Source organism: Leptinotarsa decemlineata, unplaced genomic scaffold (genome assembly GCF_025532065.1).
Source record: "Leptinotarsa decemlineata unplaced genomic scaffold, Ldec_3_MD MMD2_tig00000133_RagTag_RagTag, whole genome shotgun sequence".
NCBI classification, from domain to species: domain Eukaryota; kingdom Metazoa; phylum Arthropoda; class Insecta; order Coleoptera; family Chrysomelidae; genus Leptinotarsa; species Leptinotarsa decemlineata.
In genome coordinates, this window is record NW_027412542.1 from 1,775,481 (window position 1) to 1,795,846 (window position 20,366).

General features: G+C 34.7%; 1 protein-coding gene across 1 annotated transcript in view; it reads right to left on the reverse strand.

Annotated features, from left to right (window-relative positions):
- Positions 1-19,247, reverse strand: part of LOC111510276 (palmitoyl-protein thioesterase 1) — a 34,929-nt gene extending 15,682 nt beyond the window's left edge. The window contains exons 1-3 of the mRNA XM_074172523.1: positions 19,095-19,247; positions 14,119-14,356; positions 11,983-12,141 (exon numbers count right to left, since the gene is read on the reverse strand). Coding sequence (XP_074028624.1) covers positions 11,983-12,141; positions 14,119-14,356; positions 19,095-19,194 — 497 coding nt within the window. The 5' untranslated portion in view covers positions 19,195-19,247. The remainder of the gene's footprint in view (positions 1-11,982; positions 12,142-14,118; positions 14,357-19,094) is intronic.
- Between the last annotated feature and the right edge of the window lie 1,119 nt (positions 19,248-20,366).

The following is a 20,366-nucleotide window of genomic DNA, read 5'->3' on the forward strand; positions in this document are numbered from 1 at the left end:
AACACGAAAAACAAATGATCCAAGTAAATGAAAAACTAACCAAATTTCAAGGTGACATCTCCAAACAAATTACCGAAATAAATTCTACTATCAAGGAAATCAAAAAGATACAAAATAAAGTTCAAGCAAAACCATAATAAAAGAGCGGGGTTCACACATCTTCTCCATCAGTCGTCATGACTTCCAAAGACAAGATTCAACTTGTCAACGAACTACATAAACCAATTAGAAAAAATTATCCTCGACGCCGTACAGTTATCAAAGGAATAGATGACTTATGGCAGATGGACTTGGCTGAGATGAGATCGTTCGCTCACCAAAATCGAAATTTCAAACTGATTCTAGTCGTCATAGATTGTTTTTCGAAATTTGTGTGGACTCGACCACTGAAATCAAAAACGGGGGAGGAAATTACGAAAACGTTTGCAGATATCTTGACACATACGAAACGTTGTCCAAAAAATTTACAAACCGATCAAGGTAAAGAATTTTACAACAATAAGTTTCAAACTTTGATGAAAAAACATGGAATAAATCACTACAATACGTACAGTATCACGAAGGCTTCTATGGCTGAACGTATCATTAGAACGTTAAAAGAAAGACTTTTCAAATATTTTAGTCTGAATGGCACCTACAAATGGTTGAATGTCTTGCCTGAAATCACAAAATCCTACAATGATACGCGACACTCGAAGACGGGCATACAACCTTCGAAAATTACCAAAACTAACGAAAAACAAATTCTCAAATCAACATACACCCATGTGAAAATAGCTGGACCGAGAAAATTCAAAGTCGGTGATGTTGTACGAATCAGTAAGGCGAAACACGTTTTTGAAAAAGGCTATACGCCCAATTGGACTACGGAATTATTCAAAATTGTCAAAGTCAATATTACCAACCCCGCCACCTTCATGCTAGAAGATATGCAGGGTGCACCTATTAGGGGTGCTTTTTATGGAGAAGAATTACAAAAAACTGCAAATCCTGATATATATCTCGTTGAAAAAGTCTTGAGGAAGAAAGATAAAAAAATGTACGTAAAATGGCTGGGTTTGGATAACAAACACAACAGTTGGATCGAAAATGTCGATTTTGTATAGAATCTTATGGAAAACAAGCACACTGACAATGTATTGGGAGGGCCTTTTGTGAAGAAATATTTGTGTGTTTAACAAACGCACAATATCTGAAACGGACCACGTGATCTGAAGCTATAAGAGCGCAAGCAAACACAGATGGACATTCAGTTTGAAAATGTCTCTCGATAGTGGTTACGGTAGTGAAGTTGAAGTAATATTCGACAGTGATGGTGAAGATTATAATGGAACTCTAAATGCAATAGACAGAGCGTTGGAGCAATACGAAATGGCTGCTCGAAACGAACATCAATTGCTGTTGATGGCATTCCCCATGTCATCTTATGAAATTCGATGTGGCCTAAGTCCATGCAGAGACTTCAGCCCATGCATAATTTTGAAGCAGCAGTTCTCCATTCGTTCCATCAATTTAACAAGTTATGAATGGGCGACCCTCATTGACATCCTGCAACAAATAAAGGAAAATTTCTTCGAATCACAAATCGATGGATATCTAGACGAATATGATCCAATTACAACACGTTGCGGGGATTACATTTACGTCACACAGTACATCGAAAGTAATACCAAACAAGTTTCCATTTCCAAGGACACCACGAACATGGAGCTGTTTCAACGAGATGTAAACGATATCCTGAATACTCACCTTGGTGTGCTCTCTGACCGTATCGCTATGCTGGATGCTTTGAACTTTTGTGATTATTATCGAGGTGTTTTCAATATAATAAAATCATGGTTACGTGAGAATAAAACTAATTTAACTTTGGAAGAAATCATAGAAGGTTTTTGTCAAGCCTCAGCTCTAGATAGTCTGTATGCTAATGCTTTACGTGAATATTTATTTTATTATAAACAAAAAATAGTGTATGATTTATGTAATAAATGAGAAAACGTTGTAACATTTGTTTCATTTAATGTATAAGGTGAAAACAACAGCTTTAAAAAGTTATTTGATGGAAAAAAAAACACCAAAATTTCAATATATATTTTATTCAAATTTTATCAACGTGTGTGTACAACAATAAATAAGTATACAAAATTTCAATATATTTCATTCAAATTATATCAACGTGTACATGTACAATAATAAATAGTATGCAAAATTTCAATATATTTCATTCAAATTATATCAACGTGTACATGTACAATAATAAATAGTATGCAAAAACTGAAATACTCAAACATATTTCTGTTTGCAGTCAATTCTTGAAAAGTTGGTGGTCTCCTACCGCTGTTGAAAATTCTCAGAGTAACACACACCTATTCGTCATATTCAAACAAGGACAAAATATATCAATCAATCACATCAATAGAAATAAAATCCAAATGATAACCTCATTTCAAGCTATAGTGCCCCCAAGGTAAAGTGTCAGATGATTTGGGGATTAATTTTCGTTTATCGTCGTGTGGACTCAAGCCTATTTTCACCTGCTTGATACTGAAAACGCTGTGAGCGTATGATCGAATAGTGAACTGCTCACATATTTTTTCTTTAAAATTTCTGAGACAATCCATATAATCTTTGAAATCAATTTTATTTCTGACTACATTATATCGAATTCCCTTTGATTTTTTGATAACTTTTCCACCCTGCACTTTGTAGGTGTACATTTTGGAACGTAACCCTGCAAAGTGCGTGATGATTTTACCATTTGCTTCATCTTTCATTAACCCAGGAATTTTTTTATTCACAAGTGGAATTTGAAATTTATTATCGGGCGAATAATCGGAAGTATCAAATTTTGATAGGTTATTTTTGATGAGTTCTGAATAGACATCTTCACACGTTATTTCGTAGATGAAGCTATCTGTATCTGTATACATTAACTTGCAATTTTCTATACCTAGAGTGGGCACCATGAAATCGTAATGGAAATCAAACATGCATGTTTTTGAAATATCTAAAATTGCCATTCCGATGTACAGAGGTTTATTGAAAACAAGTTCAGTCTTTTTCAATTCAATAGCCACCAAGTCTGTATCGAAAACGGTTCGACTCTGAAATCGAGGGCTCGCAATTAAATTTTTGGCGCCATAACGACCGTTCCAGGAATTCACAAGTTTGACCACCCTGTGTAATCGAATGTTTTCCATCGTTTTCCCAAAAATAGCATTTACCATTAGTTTATATAGATTTTTGCCAAAAGAACTGGTGGCTGCAGCCCTTAGACGAGTATTCAACTCGATGTAGGGACGCAGCCATGCAGATTGTTTGAATTTCACAACCCGATGAATTTTGGTTAGAATCAAACCGTTTTTCAATGCTTGTTTCAAGTTGCGATAATGCAAAATATATTTGTCTTTATGATACAGGGTACCCATTAATTTTTTTTGTTTGGAATTTGGTGGTGCTTGATGCTCTGGACAAAACGGAAAATCTTTATGTGAATCATGTAATCTCTCAGGGTATTCCAAATCAACTTCCAATATGTAGCCTTCTGAAGCATTGTCAGGAATTTCAGTTATATCTTTGTCAAAATTTTCCACCCACTGAAAACCGTCGTAAGGTAAAAATTCTGACATTGCCCACCCATATAAATTATTGACGTCTAAATATAAAAGATATTTTGAAGGTTTTTCGGGATTGTATGCTTCCATATATTTATTATTTGCTTCAGAATATCTATTTGAACAAACCGATATTCCGCCCCTTATCCCCTTTTCTACAAACATAATCATGTCAATGTCTTTTAAAATTTGTAATTTACACTTTGTATACTTCAACATGGCATCCCACGTGTACCCAGGCATAGTATAATACCATGCGGGGTCCAACCCATAAGTTGCCATGCTTTTTTGACGAAAATTTTCAAAAACGTCTGCCAGTAATAAAATATCTGTTTTCAAATATAGGTCCGCATACGATCCCAAATTTGTAATTTCGAATGATTCCCAAACATTTTGTGCGTGAACATATTTCTCTTCTGTTATGTGTTCATCATTTAATTTATTATAGAATTCTTCTCGTGATGGTAACTCGGTGATGTTCAATTTTTCCATGCTATCTATATAATCATACGGAAATACTCCCTTCCTGGTGAGAAGAGCGAATTTCTCCTCATCTAAATGACTAAATTCTTTTTTTAAAATTTCCAAATCATTTTGATCCAATGTGGATACTAATTCATCCAACGATGTTCCCATGAATCGAAAAGAATCTATAAATCGAAATTTAATTTTAGTTTCAGCATCCTTCTGTGTAAAGGAAATGTATTTTTCTTTATTTGAGGGAAGTATGCTCACACAGCCTTTTTTTGCGATATCTCTGATAATGAAGTGACTGTCGTATCCTGAAAGATTATGAAAAGTAATGGGTACCACGAATAATTTTCGAAAGTTGACATTACAGGGGGCTTGGTGGGCAAAACCGCGGAACGCCCCCGTATAATGATTGTGATCGTACACAATAACATCTTTGGGGGCGAACGGTTTTTCGCAAATATGACAAGTCGTTGCAGCACCGATATTATTTAAAGGCACTGTCATCGGCTCAATATTCTTAATTTTAGATTCAACAAATTTTGCAATATCAGACAACTCATCGGCAAACCATTTCATACAGTCTTCACCTCGATAGCTTTTGAAATGAGAGAGACTGTCGTCATAGGAACACTTGAAGTAGTAACCTGCACTGAAAGGTATATGTTTTTGGTATTTTGTAGTTTTGTTAGATATGCTTTCGTTACATTTTTCCAACAGTGACTCGAAATCAGCAAAAATTATAAATGGGCATTTTTGTTTATAAACATAATTTCGAAATTCCACATAATCGTATGTAGGAAAGGAAATTTTACAATCATTCACTTTTTCGCACAAAACAGTATGATCATTTAATTTTTGCTGACTTGAAAAATAATTCAGGCATCTATCACAAAAAAACTTTTGACCTCTATGATTACTCATTTGTTTTGAAAATAGTCTAGACATGTCTTTGATCCAACAATAATGGAATTTAATTTCAGTCTCGTCATCGTCATTAATGGGTGGAGCCTCATAATCGTTCAATTTTGGAAAATATTTGTCTTGAATCAATAACAAATTAACATGTCTGTCTCGTTTTGTTGTCGTGAGTCTGGCAGGTACTACTACAAAGAATGATTTTTCCTTTGCTTGATTCAATTCCAAAGTGTAAACATTAACAGAAATATTATTAAGTTTTTCAAATTTGGAAATTTGATGTAAATCCATTGGAGTATTTAGCCCTGTAGTATTCAAAACTGTAGAATAGTGTGGATATTTTGACACCCTTTGTGGATCTTTTGCTACAGGATACAAGGCGCTAATAATACTCCAAAAGAAGCACATTTCGTCATTGTTTTGTACATTAATGCATGCCTTCTTCCTTGCGATTTCTTGTGGCAATGGAATGAAAGAAGAACCGTTACCAATGACATATTTATTAATTGCTACTTCCAACAAAAGAATTTTACTCAAAGCCCACCCCGACAATTGTTCTTCAAATTCGCCTAATTTATTCAATACAACATTCACCACATTTTCATTGTACCAAGCAGCCAAGTCCGTACCTGAATCGATAACTTTATTTGGTGTACTGAAATATTTACGATCAATAATTTCCCCATCATTCGATTTCTTAATAAAATCCCCTGAAAATGTAAAATTAACTTTGAGACATGACATTTGTTTCAAAATTTTGAAAATCTCACGTTTGAATATTGAAAAAGCATCGTCTAGAAACTTTTTAGGATCTTTATGAGTTAAATTGATGATTACCCCCGTTGTAACTCTACGATTGAAAACATTGTTAACAGTTTGCCACTTTACCCTGGAGCTTCGTCGCTTCAAACCCGAGCCTGTATGTTTATTATTCATCATTTTGACAATCACTTTGAAGCGTTTCAATTCCCCAATTTTTGTAATTATTTTCTTTTTTTCTCCAACCGAAAATTTAATTTTTTTCATAGCTAAAACGCATTTCCTTATATGATTATTAATAAATTGTATAGCTTGTTTGGCAATATACTCTGAATAATTATCTCTAATAACTAAAAGGTGATTATCAATTACCGACTTAGTTTTTGGAAAATCGACCATTTGGATTTTATTTATTGACATGACTCACCGATATTTTGTTCACAAATGAAATTCTAGGTGTTATGAGTCGGTTTTGGAAGCTGTAGAGAATTGAATTTCGTTCTGTGGACACTGTTGAGATGGTTCTGGAAGCTGCTGTGATTTGAAACTCGATGTGGAAAAGGTTGCTAAGACGATTTTGGATGTAGTTGTTGAGATGACTCTGAAGTTATACTGCACACGTTGATGTAGTGTTCTGAAATAAATGCAATCTTCAATAGAAACATACACCAGAGATAAATAAAATTCAAGAGTGGGGGTAATGTTTTTCATGGAGTGATTGTGAAAAATGAGCGAGCTACAGTTATAATTGGAAAAATCAACTGTCATTCAAAACAACGAATTTAAAACACATATTCTGCAAGTACTAAACACATAAAAAATATTGAAAACACTTCTTTATGCGGATCATATCTATGAATGGAAAAAAATTTGAGTCGAATAAAAAATATAGTATACAACCACAAACTCTATACATATATTGAACAGAGAAAAAAAACAGTACTTACCTTAATTTCGTACAATTTCAAATGAAACAACACGACAGCGTATTTTCTAAATGCTTCTCACGATGTTGGCTGTCAATTTCTTCTGCGGCGTCTCTACAGGTGAATCTGCTATTTTGTTATTTGGTTTCCTCTCCACGACTGAAATTGAATTTCAGGAAATCCACCTGCGAGAAACCAAAAATAAAAAAACAATGTTTCAAATTATACGAACACTCTCTCAATAAACGACAACATGAATGAAAGTTATTCGTAACTCACTATGCGTTTTATTCAACTAGAAAGCTGCTCACAAAATGAGCTTCTGTTTACCACATTATAAATGTGTATATAGACAAGATATGGCATTGTCAAAGGCGACTAGATAAAATACGAGAAAAACTCTTATTCAGCTTGGATGATTTTCGAGTAAAATTCATAATCACGTTTTCCGGTTCTGAGGCCGCCATCTAACATCAAAACAAATTGTGCGGTACAATAATTACTGTAAGAGATAGTATTCGAGAAAAATGAATGTCAGCAATTACCGGTTCTTATCTTTTATTCATTATTAAAGATTGAGAAATATCAGTAATTGTTATTTCTTATCTTCTGATGTATGTAGGATAAGAATAGTTGCCCAGGGTTGGCTTGAGGAATACGTAAATACCTCTGAACCGTTTTATATTACAAAATAATTGAAAAAAAACGTTAATCCTCAAAAACTATATATAGAAAAACACTCAAGTATATTTTGGAAAATTAATGATAATTCAACAACAACTCTCACGACCTTTGAATTAAATTAAATTTGAATAAATTCTTTTGTGAAAAAGTCAAAAACGTATAAAAAATCTTGCAATGAAAATTCATAAAGTGAACATGAAAAACACTTACTTTCAGATAAAATCGTTACACTTGTCACTAGTATCACTGATACAACTAACTCATCATTTTGCCTCGCAGGAGGTATTTATAGGAAAATAAGTGATGACATATTTCAAAACCAAACAAAGAGCTTTGAGAACTGCATATCTCTGGGTGCTGATTCGGCATTGACAGTGATCAATGTCACCTTGGCTAAGAATAGGAAAATAGGTGATGACATATTGTGCAATCAAACAAAGAGCCTTTGTTTCGTCACTTTGAACCACGTGTCTGGCTTTATCGATAAGTGATAGCGATAATGCTGCATACCTATATTATATATTTTTACCAACTTGAAATAAAACAAAAAAATTTACTGTTTCAATCAAAATATTCATTTTTTTATTAAAATTCATAGTTGTTGTACAAGTCTAATTAGAATACATACTGACATCGTAGATTCTATGATATCTCTATAAACGTCAAATTACATTTGTGACTTCTTTTCCTCTTGCCTCGTTGTGTGTTCTGCAACAAATTCAACAGTTTTTTTAATGATGAAGATCTTGAAATATATTTTTCAATTCACATTTGAATGGTGTATTCTTTGGAATTGCGCCTGCGCAAATATCCTCATTGACTGATCGAACGAACCGATTTCCATTATTTACACTAGCCTTCACGCATATTTCCTTGGAATTTCACCCACATTCGTTTACATATTGAACAGAAATTATTGTAGTCGGAAGTACAAAATTTGTTTTTCAGCATCGTTGACGACATATTCTACACTCTGAGGCTGGAACACTTTGTCTTGAATGTATAAATTATTCAACTGCTTGAGAACCATTTTCTTTTCCTCATATAATTGAATATCTTTACTTATTTGTTGGACACGTCTCTCAAATTCCTCTACTTTACGTCTGTACTCTCTGAATGCCATTTTATTACTAATTTTTGTTTACCAATGACGTACGGAAGATCGTTTTTCTTCGAAACTTATGCAAAATAACGTATTTTGAAATGTCATTGTCGAATACCTCTTTCCCCCAATGCCCTCACGTTGAGTCCACAACGTGAGGGCAATGGGAGAGCGAAGTATTCGACACTTTTGGATCTCCTCTTTCTCCTGATGATGCTAACTTGGTTAACAAAGATACGAGACGTAGTGCCCTTTTGGCATGTTGGAATGCTAGACTTCTGTTGAACTGACATGTTTTTTCTTAAATGGTATATTTTGACGCACCCTGTACACTTCGACGTCATGTGAACCTGACATGCTGGCATGTATTAACATTTGACAGATGCAGTCTTATGAGTCTAGTGTTTACAGTGTCCTTCTTCAACCAATAGATAGTTCAGCTAGTGACTCATAGATGACTCTGTGTATTCTATAACTTAATTTTCAAACCGGCAACGCTACATTACTCCATAAACATTGATTTATTGTACAACTGGCAACACCTGCTTGCACTAGCAACCGGTAAAACCTCAATCTCCATCTCTCTTTGCATCGATTACGTCACACGCGCCTCTCGCTCTTACACACACATACACATCTTTACATGAAATATTAATTATTTTCCCAAATCTAAGTATATTTTCCTATCTTCAATATGATAATGACGATTACATTCTACGGAAATCAAAAATAATGCTGTCAAGTATAATGAATGAGTCAATTTCGGTCCTGACAAAACTAACGCTATAAATACCCAACATTCGCAGTTAACTTCAATATCTTACGATGGTGTAGAGGCTAAGGACAATGTCTACGGCGCGGACGACCCAGGTTCGAATCTCATAACTATAAACTTTTTTTATTTAAAATCACGTGACTGAAGGGGCCGAGGGAGCTGATAGGTTAGGTGGAGTACCAAGGGGGCCGATAGGTTAGGTGGAGTACCAAGGGGGCCGAGGGGCGGAGTTCCACGCTAAAATCGCTACTATACTCGTTCCATCCTGCGTCGATTTCGATGACGCTGATAGGTTACCCCCACTCCCATTGCGCCAGAAGTCTCTTTGTTACACTACTGTCAACTCCTACTGATTTTGAATTCTTCAAATTTTTTTATAATTTGTACAGTTTCTTGTTTACAAACCGGGTTAAAGTAAAAGGAATTATTAAAATTCAAATTGCACTTGGTACATGGTTCAATATTATGTCTAGCTAACAATGCATCATGGGGAAATCCAATTGGGGGATAGATACTGTCTGATCTACAAGAGAGACGTTTTAGGAAACGACGTTGTACTGTTTCAACTTTCTCTGTATACAACTGATGAGATGGATTCCAGATTATGGATGCATATTCTAATTTTGATCTGACGAAAGCATAGTATAAGGTTTTCGATGTAGATGGATCCGAGAAATATCTGGAGATTCGTGCAATGAATCCATACATTCTGTTTGCAGCAGACAGAATGGTAGGAAGGAAAGTTTTGTGTCGAAGGTAACACCTAGATCGGTGGATGTGAGAGGCCGTTGAAGTGGAATATCTTTTATTAAATATTGATATCAAAATAGATGATTTTTTAGTGTGTACGTCATTACATTACATTTACTCGCGTTTAAAGGAAGATTACACCGAAAACACTCAAAACGTTTCAGATTGAGGGAGAGTTGAAGACAGTCCTCGATGCCATTGATCTCACAATATAATTTCAGGTCACCCGTGTATATCAAACAGTTGATGTCAATGACTTCAACTATGTCGTTTATGAAGGCGTTAAAGAGAAGTGGACCTAGGTTGCTTCCTTGTGGAACACCCGAGGTAGCTCTTTATTCTACGGACTTGAAGCCATTGAATATAACATACTGACGCCTGACTATGAAGTATGATATGAAAAGTTGGATCAAGGTCACAGAAAAGCCGTACCTGTAGAATTTCGACAGCAGTAATCCGTGATCAAGTCTATGGAACGCCTTGACATCAGTTTGGGATCTCCTATCAATGGTTTCAGAATAATATTGAAGAACATTGAAAAGGTTGGTGATTGTGGTGAAGTGGTGTGATTTGATTGCTCGAATAAGGATATAACCTGCTATAGATGAGGATTTCAAAGACTTTGGCGAAGTTGCATATTATTTATATGGGTTTATAATTACAGCCATCAAACTTGTCCCCTTTTATATAAATTGGCCGAACTTCAGATAATTTCCTTAGATCTGGAATGGTTCTAGTTTTGATGCAGATATTTATTAATATTGTCAAAGGACGAGCCAAAACATATGCACAATCTCTGACAATCAGTGTAGGGATGCTGTCGGGACCTGTTGTCATTTTCGGTTTTATCTGTTTCAAAGCAGCACTTCATTTTCTTCGAAGTAATGAATGTTCAAGACTTGTGAATATAGATGGTCATCGCTCAATTTGGTAGGATCGCTGGTGATATATGATTTTGAGAAAAAATCAGCAAAGCTATTGAGAATATCTAAAGGAGTATCTAAAGATTGTCCTTCGTAGGACATTCTGTCCGAAATGCTGGTAAAACCTTTTTTGTTATTTATATATGCCCAGAATTTATTTGGATTGTCTTTGATGTCATGTTCAGCGGATTTGACAAATTTTTTGTACGCGTTGTCCACGTTCGACTTTATATTCGCCCTCAGATGCACAAATTGTTCCCCGACAGCAACATCACCGCTACTTTTAAATAGACGCTAATACGCTTTAGACAAATTAGCTGAACAATTTCATTGTCGAACCAAGGCGGATATTTACGCTTGAAGTTACCAGTGTTACGCTAAATGCACACACACCGATTTTGGACGGCCGATTTTATACCGGTCGTCCAAATTCCAATAGTGAACCTCATGTGGGTACAGGACCTGGCACACACGCCGACCGGTGATCGGCGTCGATCTCCGGTAGGTATGTGTGCAAGGTCCTGTTCCTACGTGTGGTTCACTATTGGAATTTGGACGACCGGTATGAAATCGGCCGTCCAAATTCCAATAGTGAGCCACATGTGGCAACGGGACCTTGCACACATGCTTGCCGGTGATCGACGCCGATCACCGGTTGGCGTGTGTGCCAGGTCCCGTACCCACATGTGGCTCACTATTGGAATTTGGACGACCGGTATAAAATCGGCCGTCCAAAATAGGTTTGTGCGCATTTATCGTAAGGGTACACATTGATCCAGTATGTTGAAGATTTTCCCATAAAAATAAGTACAAGCATCATTTGATCTATCGGTCTATGGTCCAGTCAATACTTGCAAAGTTCGTACATACGCGGAAAGTTTGCTTTTCTAAATTTGTACTCATTATTATAAGAGGTGGCGAAGTTTCTTCTCAAATTACGTATAATATTCGATTTGCAGTATATATTCAAGGTACAAGGTAGTGTGAATGACCACAGAGGTGCTGTTGACACCAGACAAAAAAACAATTGCCGAATATTCATGTATAATATTGGATAACTTACGGTTTGTAAGCAGCATGATTCAATGACCTTCTGATGAAATCACACATTTTTTCCGTAAGCGGTCCACAGTGAAAAATACCGTAAACTCCTTGGTGTTGACCTGCTAATGAAATAAGATTTTTTACTTTCGCTTGTGGGCATCTCTGCACTAATCCTCTCCTGAAATAGAGATGAAAACAGTTAATAGAATAGATCATGAGAACTGAGAATCATAAAAATGAATTACGGTAGGCCGTTGGTTAGCGTGAATGTTTCGTTCTACTCAATCGATCAAACGCTATGTGAACGTTGGTTCAATCCCTACTGTAGAGTGTTGATACTTCCCGCGTATCTTCCGATCTGTGCTATGAATTGCACGTCGAAAGGTGATGCCTCGTTAACCGTTAGCCCACAGAAGTTTCCAATTCTAAAGGTTTTCGTTCGTAAGGGGGAAGAAAGAGCTGGTTAACAGAAAAACACCTTCTAGTGCTGGCAACTACAACTTTGAAAATTCAAGTGGTCAATTTTGTCTTTGCGACACCTGGATCATATATTTTTTGAGCTGAATAATTGAATAGTAAAATAAGGAAGATATTTTCCAAAATGTATTCATAAAAGAAATTGAGGAAGTAACAAAATGCGTGACACTTAGCATAAAGTGACATCAATTAAATAATCATTGAATTGAAGGTTCAAATTGCTGTTCATTTAGAGCAGGGTTTCCCAACCTTTTTGCACCTGCGTATCGCTTGACTTTTTGAGAAATATTGGCGTAACCCCAGACCTGAAAATTTAAATAAACGTATAATATTTATTCTTCTAAAAGTGTTCCAATTCGTTTCCAACTAAATTCCTGAGAAAACTTCATATTTAATGGTTAGATATTTGTTTATTTATAACATGCTTATAATAAATGAGGAATAAAAAGATTGAAATGGTAATAATTTACAGTTTTATTCATTACTCTTCTATCATCTCTTCATTATAATCAAATTGCACGCTATGTTTGTAACATTAGTGCTTTTGTCAACTTGAAGTACAAAATAAGTGCATTCTTGGAGTTTTAAAGCGAGTTGTTCGTCAATATTGTTAGACATATCGTCAATTCGTCTTTTTTCAGTGTTATTTGACAATGTTGTTTCTTTAATTTCATTGGCTGCCTTTTCTCCTAACACGGCTTGAACCACATTCACAGCGGCCGGCAGTAAAAGCGTCTCACGTATTGTGTGAGGCTTTTCATCTTTTGCAATTCTTAAACTAGCAAGGTATGACGCCTTTATCAAGTTAGTATCAGTATTGACAAACTTCGTCAAACATTGGGTTTCTTTCTTCAAAAAATTAGATTTTCTTTTAAAAAATTCAATGGGCTTACCAATCAAATCAGGGTGCTTAGTATTTTGGTGTCGCTTCAGTAAAGAAGGCTTCATGGATTGGTTCAAAAGTGTCATCACTCAGGCGTAGGTACCACCTGAAACGTTCCCGCGTACCACTGGTGGTACGCGTACCACGGGTTGGGAACCCCTGATTTAGAGCAAGCAACCACTTCTGGGGTGTGTGAGTGGATTTTGAAGTCAATTGAAATGAACTTCGGTTTTCAAATTGTCCTACAGAATATTACTACAGAAGGCCACTTTTTTGGTCACTTGATGATTTCCCGTCATCGAATCCGTATAAACAATCTATTCAACAAAAATCTATCAACATAATATTTCAACTTCAAGATCTTCAGATGATGTAGTGCGCAAGTTTTTCCGGGTTTACTTGCAGCTGAAAAAGCGAATGCGCCAGCGGAATCAATGAAATCGCCCCGGAGCGCCAATTAATTTTTTCATGATTTGTATTACTTTCTTCTTTATAGACTATTTTTCATAGCAATCGATTGGTGTGTAAATTTTTCTTTGTCCCTATTCTTCTGGGAAAATTATTTCTGAATAATATGTATCGATACGCTTCTCACCTGTAGGTACTCTACATAGTCCATATATTTGGTTTTCAAAAGATTCATAAGTTAAAACTGAAATTGGCTGATTAATGGCAAAATGAAATTTGACACTTTCGAAATTAACATCTGAATATGCTTGACCTTGCGTTTTATTATCGCCAAATTTAGTAAATTTTTTGATAGTGATAGAATATCATGAAACACATTTTCCTTACATGAATTGAGCACCTTGTGATAATCCAATGGCGTTGAATCCATTTTGAAGAAGAGGATCAGCAGCAATAGCAGCACAAGCTTCTTGGATTTGCTCATCCGGATGTTTGAAGAAACTATTTTTCACATCTTCTTCGATGTTGTTACCAATTCGAATGGAAACGATGTGTGCCCCTGGTAGAGAGGCATTTAGATTTTCGATAAGTATTCCTGTGACAAATGGAAAGCAGCTACTTTCACCTATTATAAAAAACATCAATTAATTCCTATCAAGACAAATTGTTTGAAATGGGCACTTTTATTACGAAAAAAAACCAGTGTGTTACATTTTTTATATCTACTACATATATTATTGTTCCTACAATATAGAGCCTAATAGAGTATGAATAACAATTGAAATCCAGGTCCGGACTTCAAAATAATTACCAAATATGGTTCAGTTCAAAACAATACACTTCTCTTCAGGATATTGAAACTTTGTTTGCATTTTTGAAAACAGTAATGGACTGTGTTGAAGTTGGGCGACCTTGCATGTCAGTTATGTTATGCCAGTTATAAAAATAAATGATAAAATAAAAAAGCACTCTTCAATTTCACTCAATTTTACTAAAAATACCCATGTATCATTCATTCGCTAATATTTTCAACAGAAAATGATGAAAAATGAAATTTTTCAAATCCCTGGGCCCGATCAGTTTGCACCTCTCCAAACATTAAAGCATTAAAATTAAAAAAACAAAAAAAATTACCTTTTCTCCTGCAGAAATATGCACTAGAAGCATTTATTCTTAGGTAATTTCTGTACAGGATTAATAATCTGTAACAATAATACAGGCCGTTTCTTTTATCATGTTGTAATTTTGCTATATTCTAAACCGTAACAGATACGAAGACGATTGAATGGGAAAAAAGGTAACTGTCATCGGGAACAATACAATGGTCGAAGAAAATTTACGGGGACTTTGCTCTTCTCGAGTTATATGGAAAAAACCAAAAATGCTGTTATTCGTTTTTTTTTTTCGAATGGAATTGTTATTTCGGAAAATATGAAAAAATAAAAAAAAATGTTATTGTATAATATAATGTAATAAATATTCGATAAAACGTTTCATGTCAACATGGCCACCATCAACTTTTTTTTAATATGGACATGTCTTTTTTATTACAGATATTGATAAAACAATAAATTCAAATTCCAAGGGTATATAACATTTAATATTTTTATAGCGTTCCATTTGAAATAACTAAATAACTACCTTCATCTGTGACAACAATTTTTAATTACTGTCCTGTCGGTACTTTTTTTGTGAATTGTTTCGATTTCTTCAAAATATAATTCAGACAACCCAATATATTCGACAGGTAGGTACCCTAACACAATGAAAATTCTTACTTTTTCGTTTTGGAAATTTTTGTTTAGCGGTAATCCTTATTTCAAGGTTAATTTCTCCATATTTTTATAATTCTCAATCGTGGAAGTAACGAAAATATTAGTTTTTGGTCAAAATTCGATTGTTGTATAATAATAATAATAGTAATATTAGTTTATTAACCGTTTGTTGGTACATTAGGTTCATATGGTAAGTCAATATTATATTATAATTTGTTACACTAAAAAATAAAAAATAAACGGACATATATATATATATAAATAAAATAAATAAAATCTTTCAATTCGTACATATGAATTGGAGCGTCAGTATATATAAAAAATAAACAATCAATATCGTTTACCATTTAAAAACTTAACAGTCATGTGAAATCTGTGTCTATCAAATTATCATTTATAAACTCTTGGTAACTATAATAGCACTTTCTAAGTAAAAAATTTTTAATTTTGTTTTGAAATACCTTATCATCGTCAATTTGTTTCAGCTGATTTGGTAACTTATTGTGAGAACTGATTACATTGTACCGTGGGGAGTTCTCATATAATGAGGTTCTGTGCTGTGGAATTCTTAAAGAAGCTCTATGCCGTGTATTATGTTCGTGCTCAGATCCATTTGTCGCAAGAACCGATAAGTTATGTCTTGCGAACAAAACACATTTTAAAATGTAAATGGATATGAGGGTTAAAATCTTTTTTTCTATAAAAATAGGCCGACAACTATCCCTGAAATTCAAATTAAATATAAGTCTAAGGATTCTTTTCTGAGCCACAAAAACTCTATTTAAGTCTCTTGCTCTTCCCCAAGTCATGATATTTAAACTAAGTCTAGAGTGAACCATTGCGTAGTAGATATTTAGTAAGCCTGCTTTATCTAAACTGGGCTTCATCTGCCGTATAGCATAAAAAGCTTTGTTCAGATTTGCACATACTTGATTGATTTGTTTTACCCAATTTAGGTTGGCGTCAAGATGAATACCCAGGAATTTAACTTCTGTGGAAATGCGCAGCAAGTTTTCAACGTCGATAACGTTGTCGCCATTTCCTGTAGAATTTCACAGCCACTGACTTCGAGATGTTAAGGATTAGTTTGTTTCTCTGACACCAGGAACTGAAATCATCGATCACGGTCTTCATGTTGGAAGCAAGTTGTTCAACAGTTGAACCATATACGGTAATGGTAGTATCATCGGCAAATATTGTAACATAACCTGTTGTTATATGTTGCGGCATGTCGTTAACATATAGGAGAAAAAGTAGTGGTCCGATAACAGATCCTTGAGGTATACCAAGTTTTACGGCATGAGAATCAGAAAGTACATTATTACAAGAGACATACATAGTTCTTCCCGTCATGTAGGATTTGATCCAATTCATGATGTTAGATGAGAAATTACATTCTTATTTTTTTCAAAAGAAATTCTACGCACACCAAATAGCATCTCAATTTATTTACTACCATTTTGGTTTCAATGGCCGGAAAAATGAATGCGTTGTTGATTGATACGAGATCTGTTGAGAACTGTCAGACGTTTATGAATATATCAAAGATGTATTCAAATGACGGAAGGACTGATATGCTGTTTAGTTTTGCAAAATAAAATAGAAATCCTCTTTTGGCAAGGAATTTGTATGTTGAGCTATATCCGAATCGTCGTATTCCGAACATCCAAATGTTTAGACGAGTAGAAAGAAATTTGAGGGACTATGGTGCATTTGACAGAAAGAAAACAAGAAAATGTGTGGTTACTGGAAGTGTAAGGAATCAAATAAATGGTATGGGTAAGCAAATACTACCACATACAAATTTACACAGTGAACAACTGTTTTTTTTACTTAAGGATTGGCCAGTCACAAATATTATGATAATAAAGATTGTTCTTTACGAGAAATTGCCCACGAAATGGGAATTTCTGTAAAATACACAAGAACCATTTCGAAAAAAAAACAAATATAAATGCTACAGGATACGCGAAGTTCATCACCTCAATGAAAGGGATTACGGAAGGAGAGTAGGTACGATTTGCGAAGTTGTTAAGACGTAGAGATGGGGAAGTTGGAAATATTTGTGAAGAAAGAATATGGACGGACGGATCAAAGTTCACCAACAATGGTGGGTTTAACAGACATATCCATTATAGATGGAATGATACAAATGAACATTTACACAGGGAAACCAATTTCCAAGAAAGATTCGGAATAAATGTTTGGTTGAGAATTGTGCCAACAAACATCCTTGGCCCTTTTTTACGATGATCATTTGAATAGTGAAATGTATCTCCATTTTCTATTCAATGAATTAGATGGCTGCTAAGATGAACTGCCACTGAATATCCGCCATGAAATGCAATATTTTTAACAGGACAGTGGTGCTCCTCCCCATAATGCAGCAATAGTAAGGGAACATTTAGATACAATATTCCCAACAAAATGGATCGGAAATAATGGATCAATTAACCGGCCAGCTTGATTCCCAGATCTTACTCCTTTAGATTTTGTTGTTTGGAGATACATAAAGGATAAAGTTTTTTCAACACCAAGTACAGATATCGACCATCTCAAACAAAAAATAAGAGATGCATGTATTTGTATTACACTTGTTATGCTAGAAAATTGCCACAGAAATTGTCTGGACCGACAACTTATGTGCATTCAATAAAGAGGTCGTCAATTCGAGCATTTAATGTTGATTGCCATGTAGCTTTGATTTTCCGTATTGGTTTTATTTTTTCCAAAAGTTCATGATAAAATAAATTGTTTTTCTGTTTCATTGTTGTCACTGATGATGGTGATTATTTCAAATGAAACGCTATAAAAATATCAAATGTGATATACCCTTGGATTGGGAATTTATCGCTTTATCAATATCTGTAATAAAAAAGACAGGTCTGTATTAAAAAAAAAGTTGATGGTGGCCATGTTGACACGAAACGTTTTATCGAATATTTATTATTGAATCGTTATGGTACACTTCGAATACAATAAAATTTTTGTTTTCCATTTTTTAATATTCTCAGAAATAACAATTCCATTCTCGAAAAAAATCAAAAACAGCATTTTTGGTTTTCCCCGTATAACTTGAGAAGGGCGAGAGTCCTCGTAAATTTTCTTCGACCATTGAATTGTTCTCGATGACAGTTCTTTTTTTTTCCCATTTACTCGTCTTTGTATCTGTTACGGTTTAGAATATAGCAATGTTACCACATGATAAAAGAAACGGCCTGTATGAATTGTATAAATGACAATTATGGAATAAATGAATGAATAAAGTTTGATTTGATTTTTGATTTGAATGTGGCATTATGGTTTGGCGTCGGCGAGCACCTTGAATGCACCGACTCTTTCACGCGCCGGTCTAATATGCATCGGATCCATCAAATACCTGGATTTTTATGCTCGATGGCTCACTTGCCGGTCACGTCCCTGCTGATAGTGAAGCGTCTTCAAATAGTCTACATGGAACAGTAATTTATGTCAATTATGATCTAGAACATGCAATAGCTTACAAAATTTCTTTCCAATAGTCATAATATTGTTTTTTCCGTTGAAACACTCCAAGAATGAACATATCTACACGAATTATTAACTTACCCATTCCGTGCCACAGTACAATTGGGGTTATGGAATCATGTTCACATAAAACAAAATTCAGAAAACTTAAACACAACACGATATATATAGTTGTTGTCATTTTGAACTAATGATTGATGAACTAACAGAAACTAATTGTTTATAAAAGTAGTGTTGTGTAAACTGTAAATTTTAAAGAACGACAAGCACTGGAGGCCTTGGTCTTGATCATTCAGCATTAGTCGGATGAAATTAGTGAAAATCATCGTATCTAAGGAACATTATAGAAATAATAAATATTAGTATGAAGTTATTTTGAAGTAATGAATGAAACAAAACTATTTCATATATATATATATATACTCGTAGATATGCATCAATACCTTGAGTATATATTTTTTTAGGACAAAACACAAGCACTACAGAAAAATCCCAAAGGCGCTCTCAGTGCGGTGCCTGTGCGAAACTAGTGATTCCCAATAGATTTGAATCGCTGTTCTCCAAATGAGAAATTTTTTAAACAGTGAAGTTCGAGGTGTACTAAGTTGAACCTCCGTCGCGTATTTCTGATATGTACCGCTCTTGGTGGAATCAAAAGTGCCAAGTCACTTGAACACTTCCCGTGAAAGTATCTATAGAATAGAGACAAATCTCCAGACTATCAAGGTTGCAAGTGATGTTCGCCTCTCCAATCAGGCGAATGGCTCTTTTCTAGATGGAATCCAGCAGATTCAGGGTATGTTTGGGGGCGAAGGTCCATACATGATAATAATACTCCAAAGAAAGTCTGATCTGAGCTTCAAAATTTCACGAATCGCCATCCAAAAATGTAACGAATTCAGTGTCGAAGTTCTGCCTCACTCACCATACACCCCAGGCCTCTCGCCAACCATTTTTTCAAGCACATCGATAACTTTCTCACCGGCAGAACCTTCGCAAATCAGAACCAGGCAAAACAGCCTCAGTCGACTTCATCGAATCCCGAGCACATACTTTTAATGCTGACGGAATTTATCGACTTGTGTTAAGTTTGCAAAAAGCATTGATTCAAATGTATTTCGAAAAAATCGAATACAATATATAAGTTTGAAAATGTCCTTATAGGACGAAACTGAAGTAACGTTAGTTACAAATAAAAGTGGTAAATGACATAGAAAGTTCAATTTCTGTTTTCATCATTAATTAATCAATTGATTATAAAAAAATATTTTTTTTGAGCATTTAAAAAAAATTATTTTCTTATAAATACAAGTATTCAACTTAAAAAACATACACTTATTTATTTGCATGCTA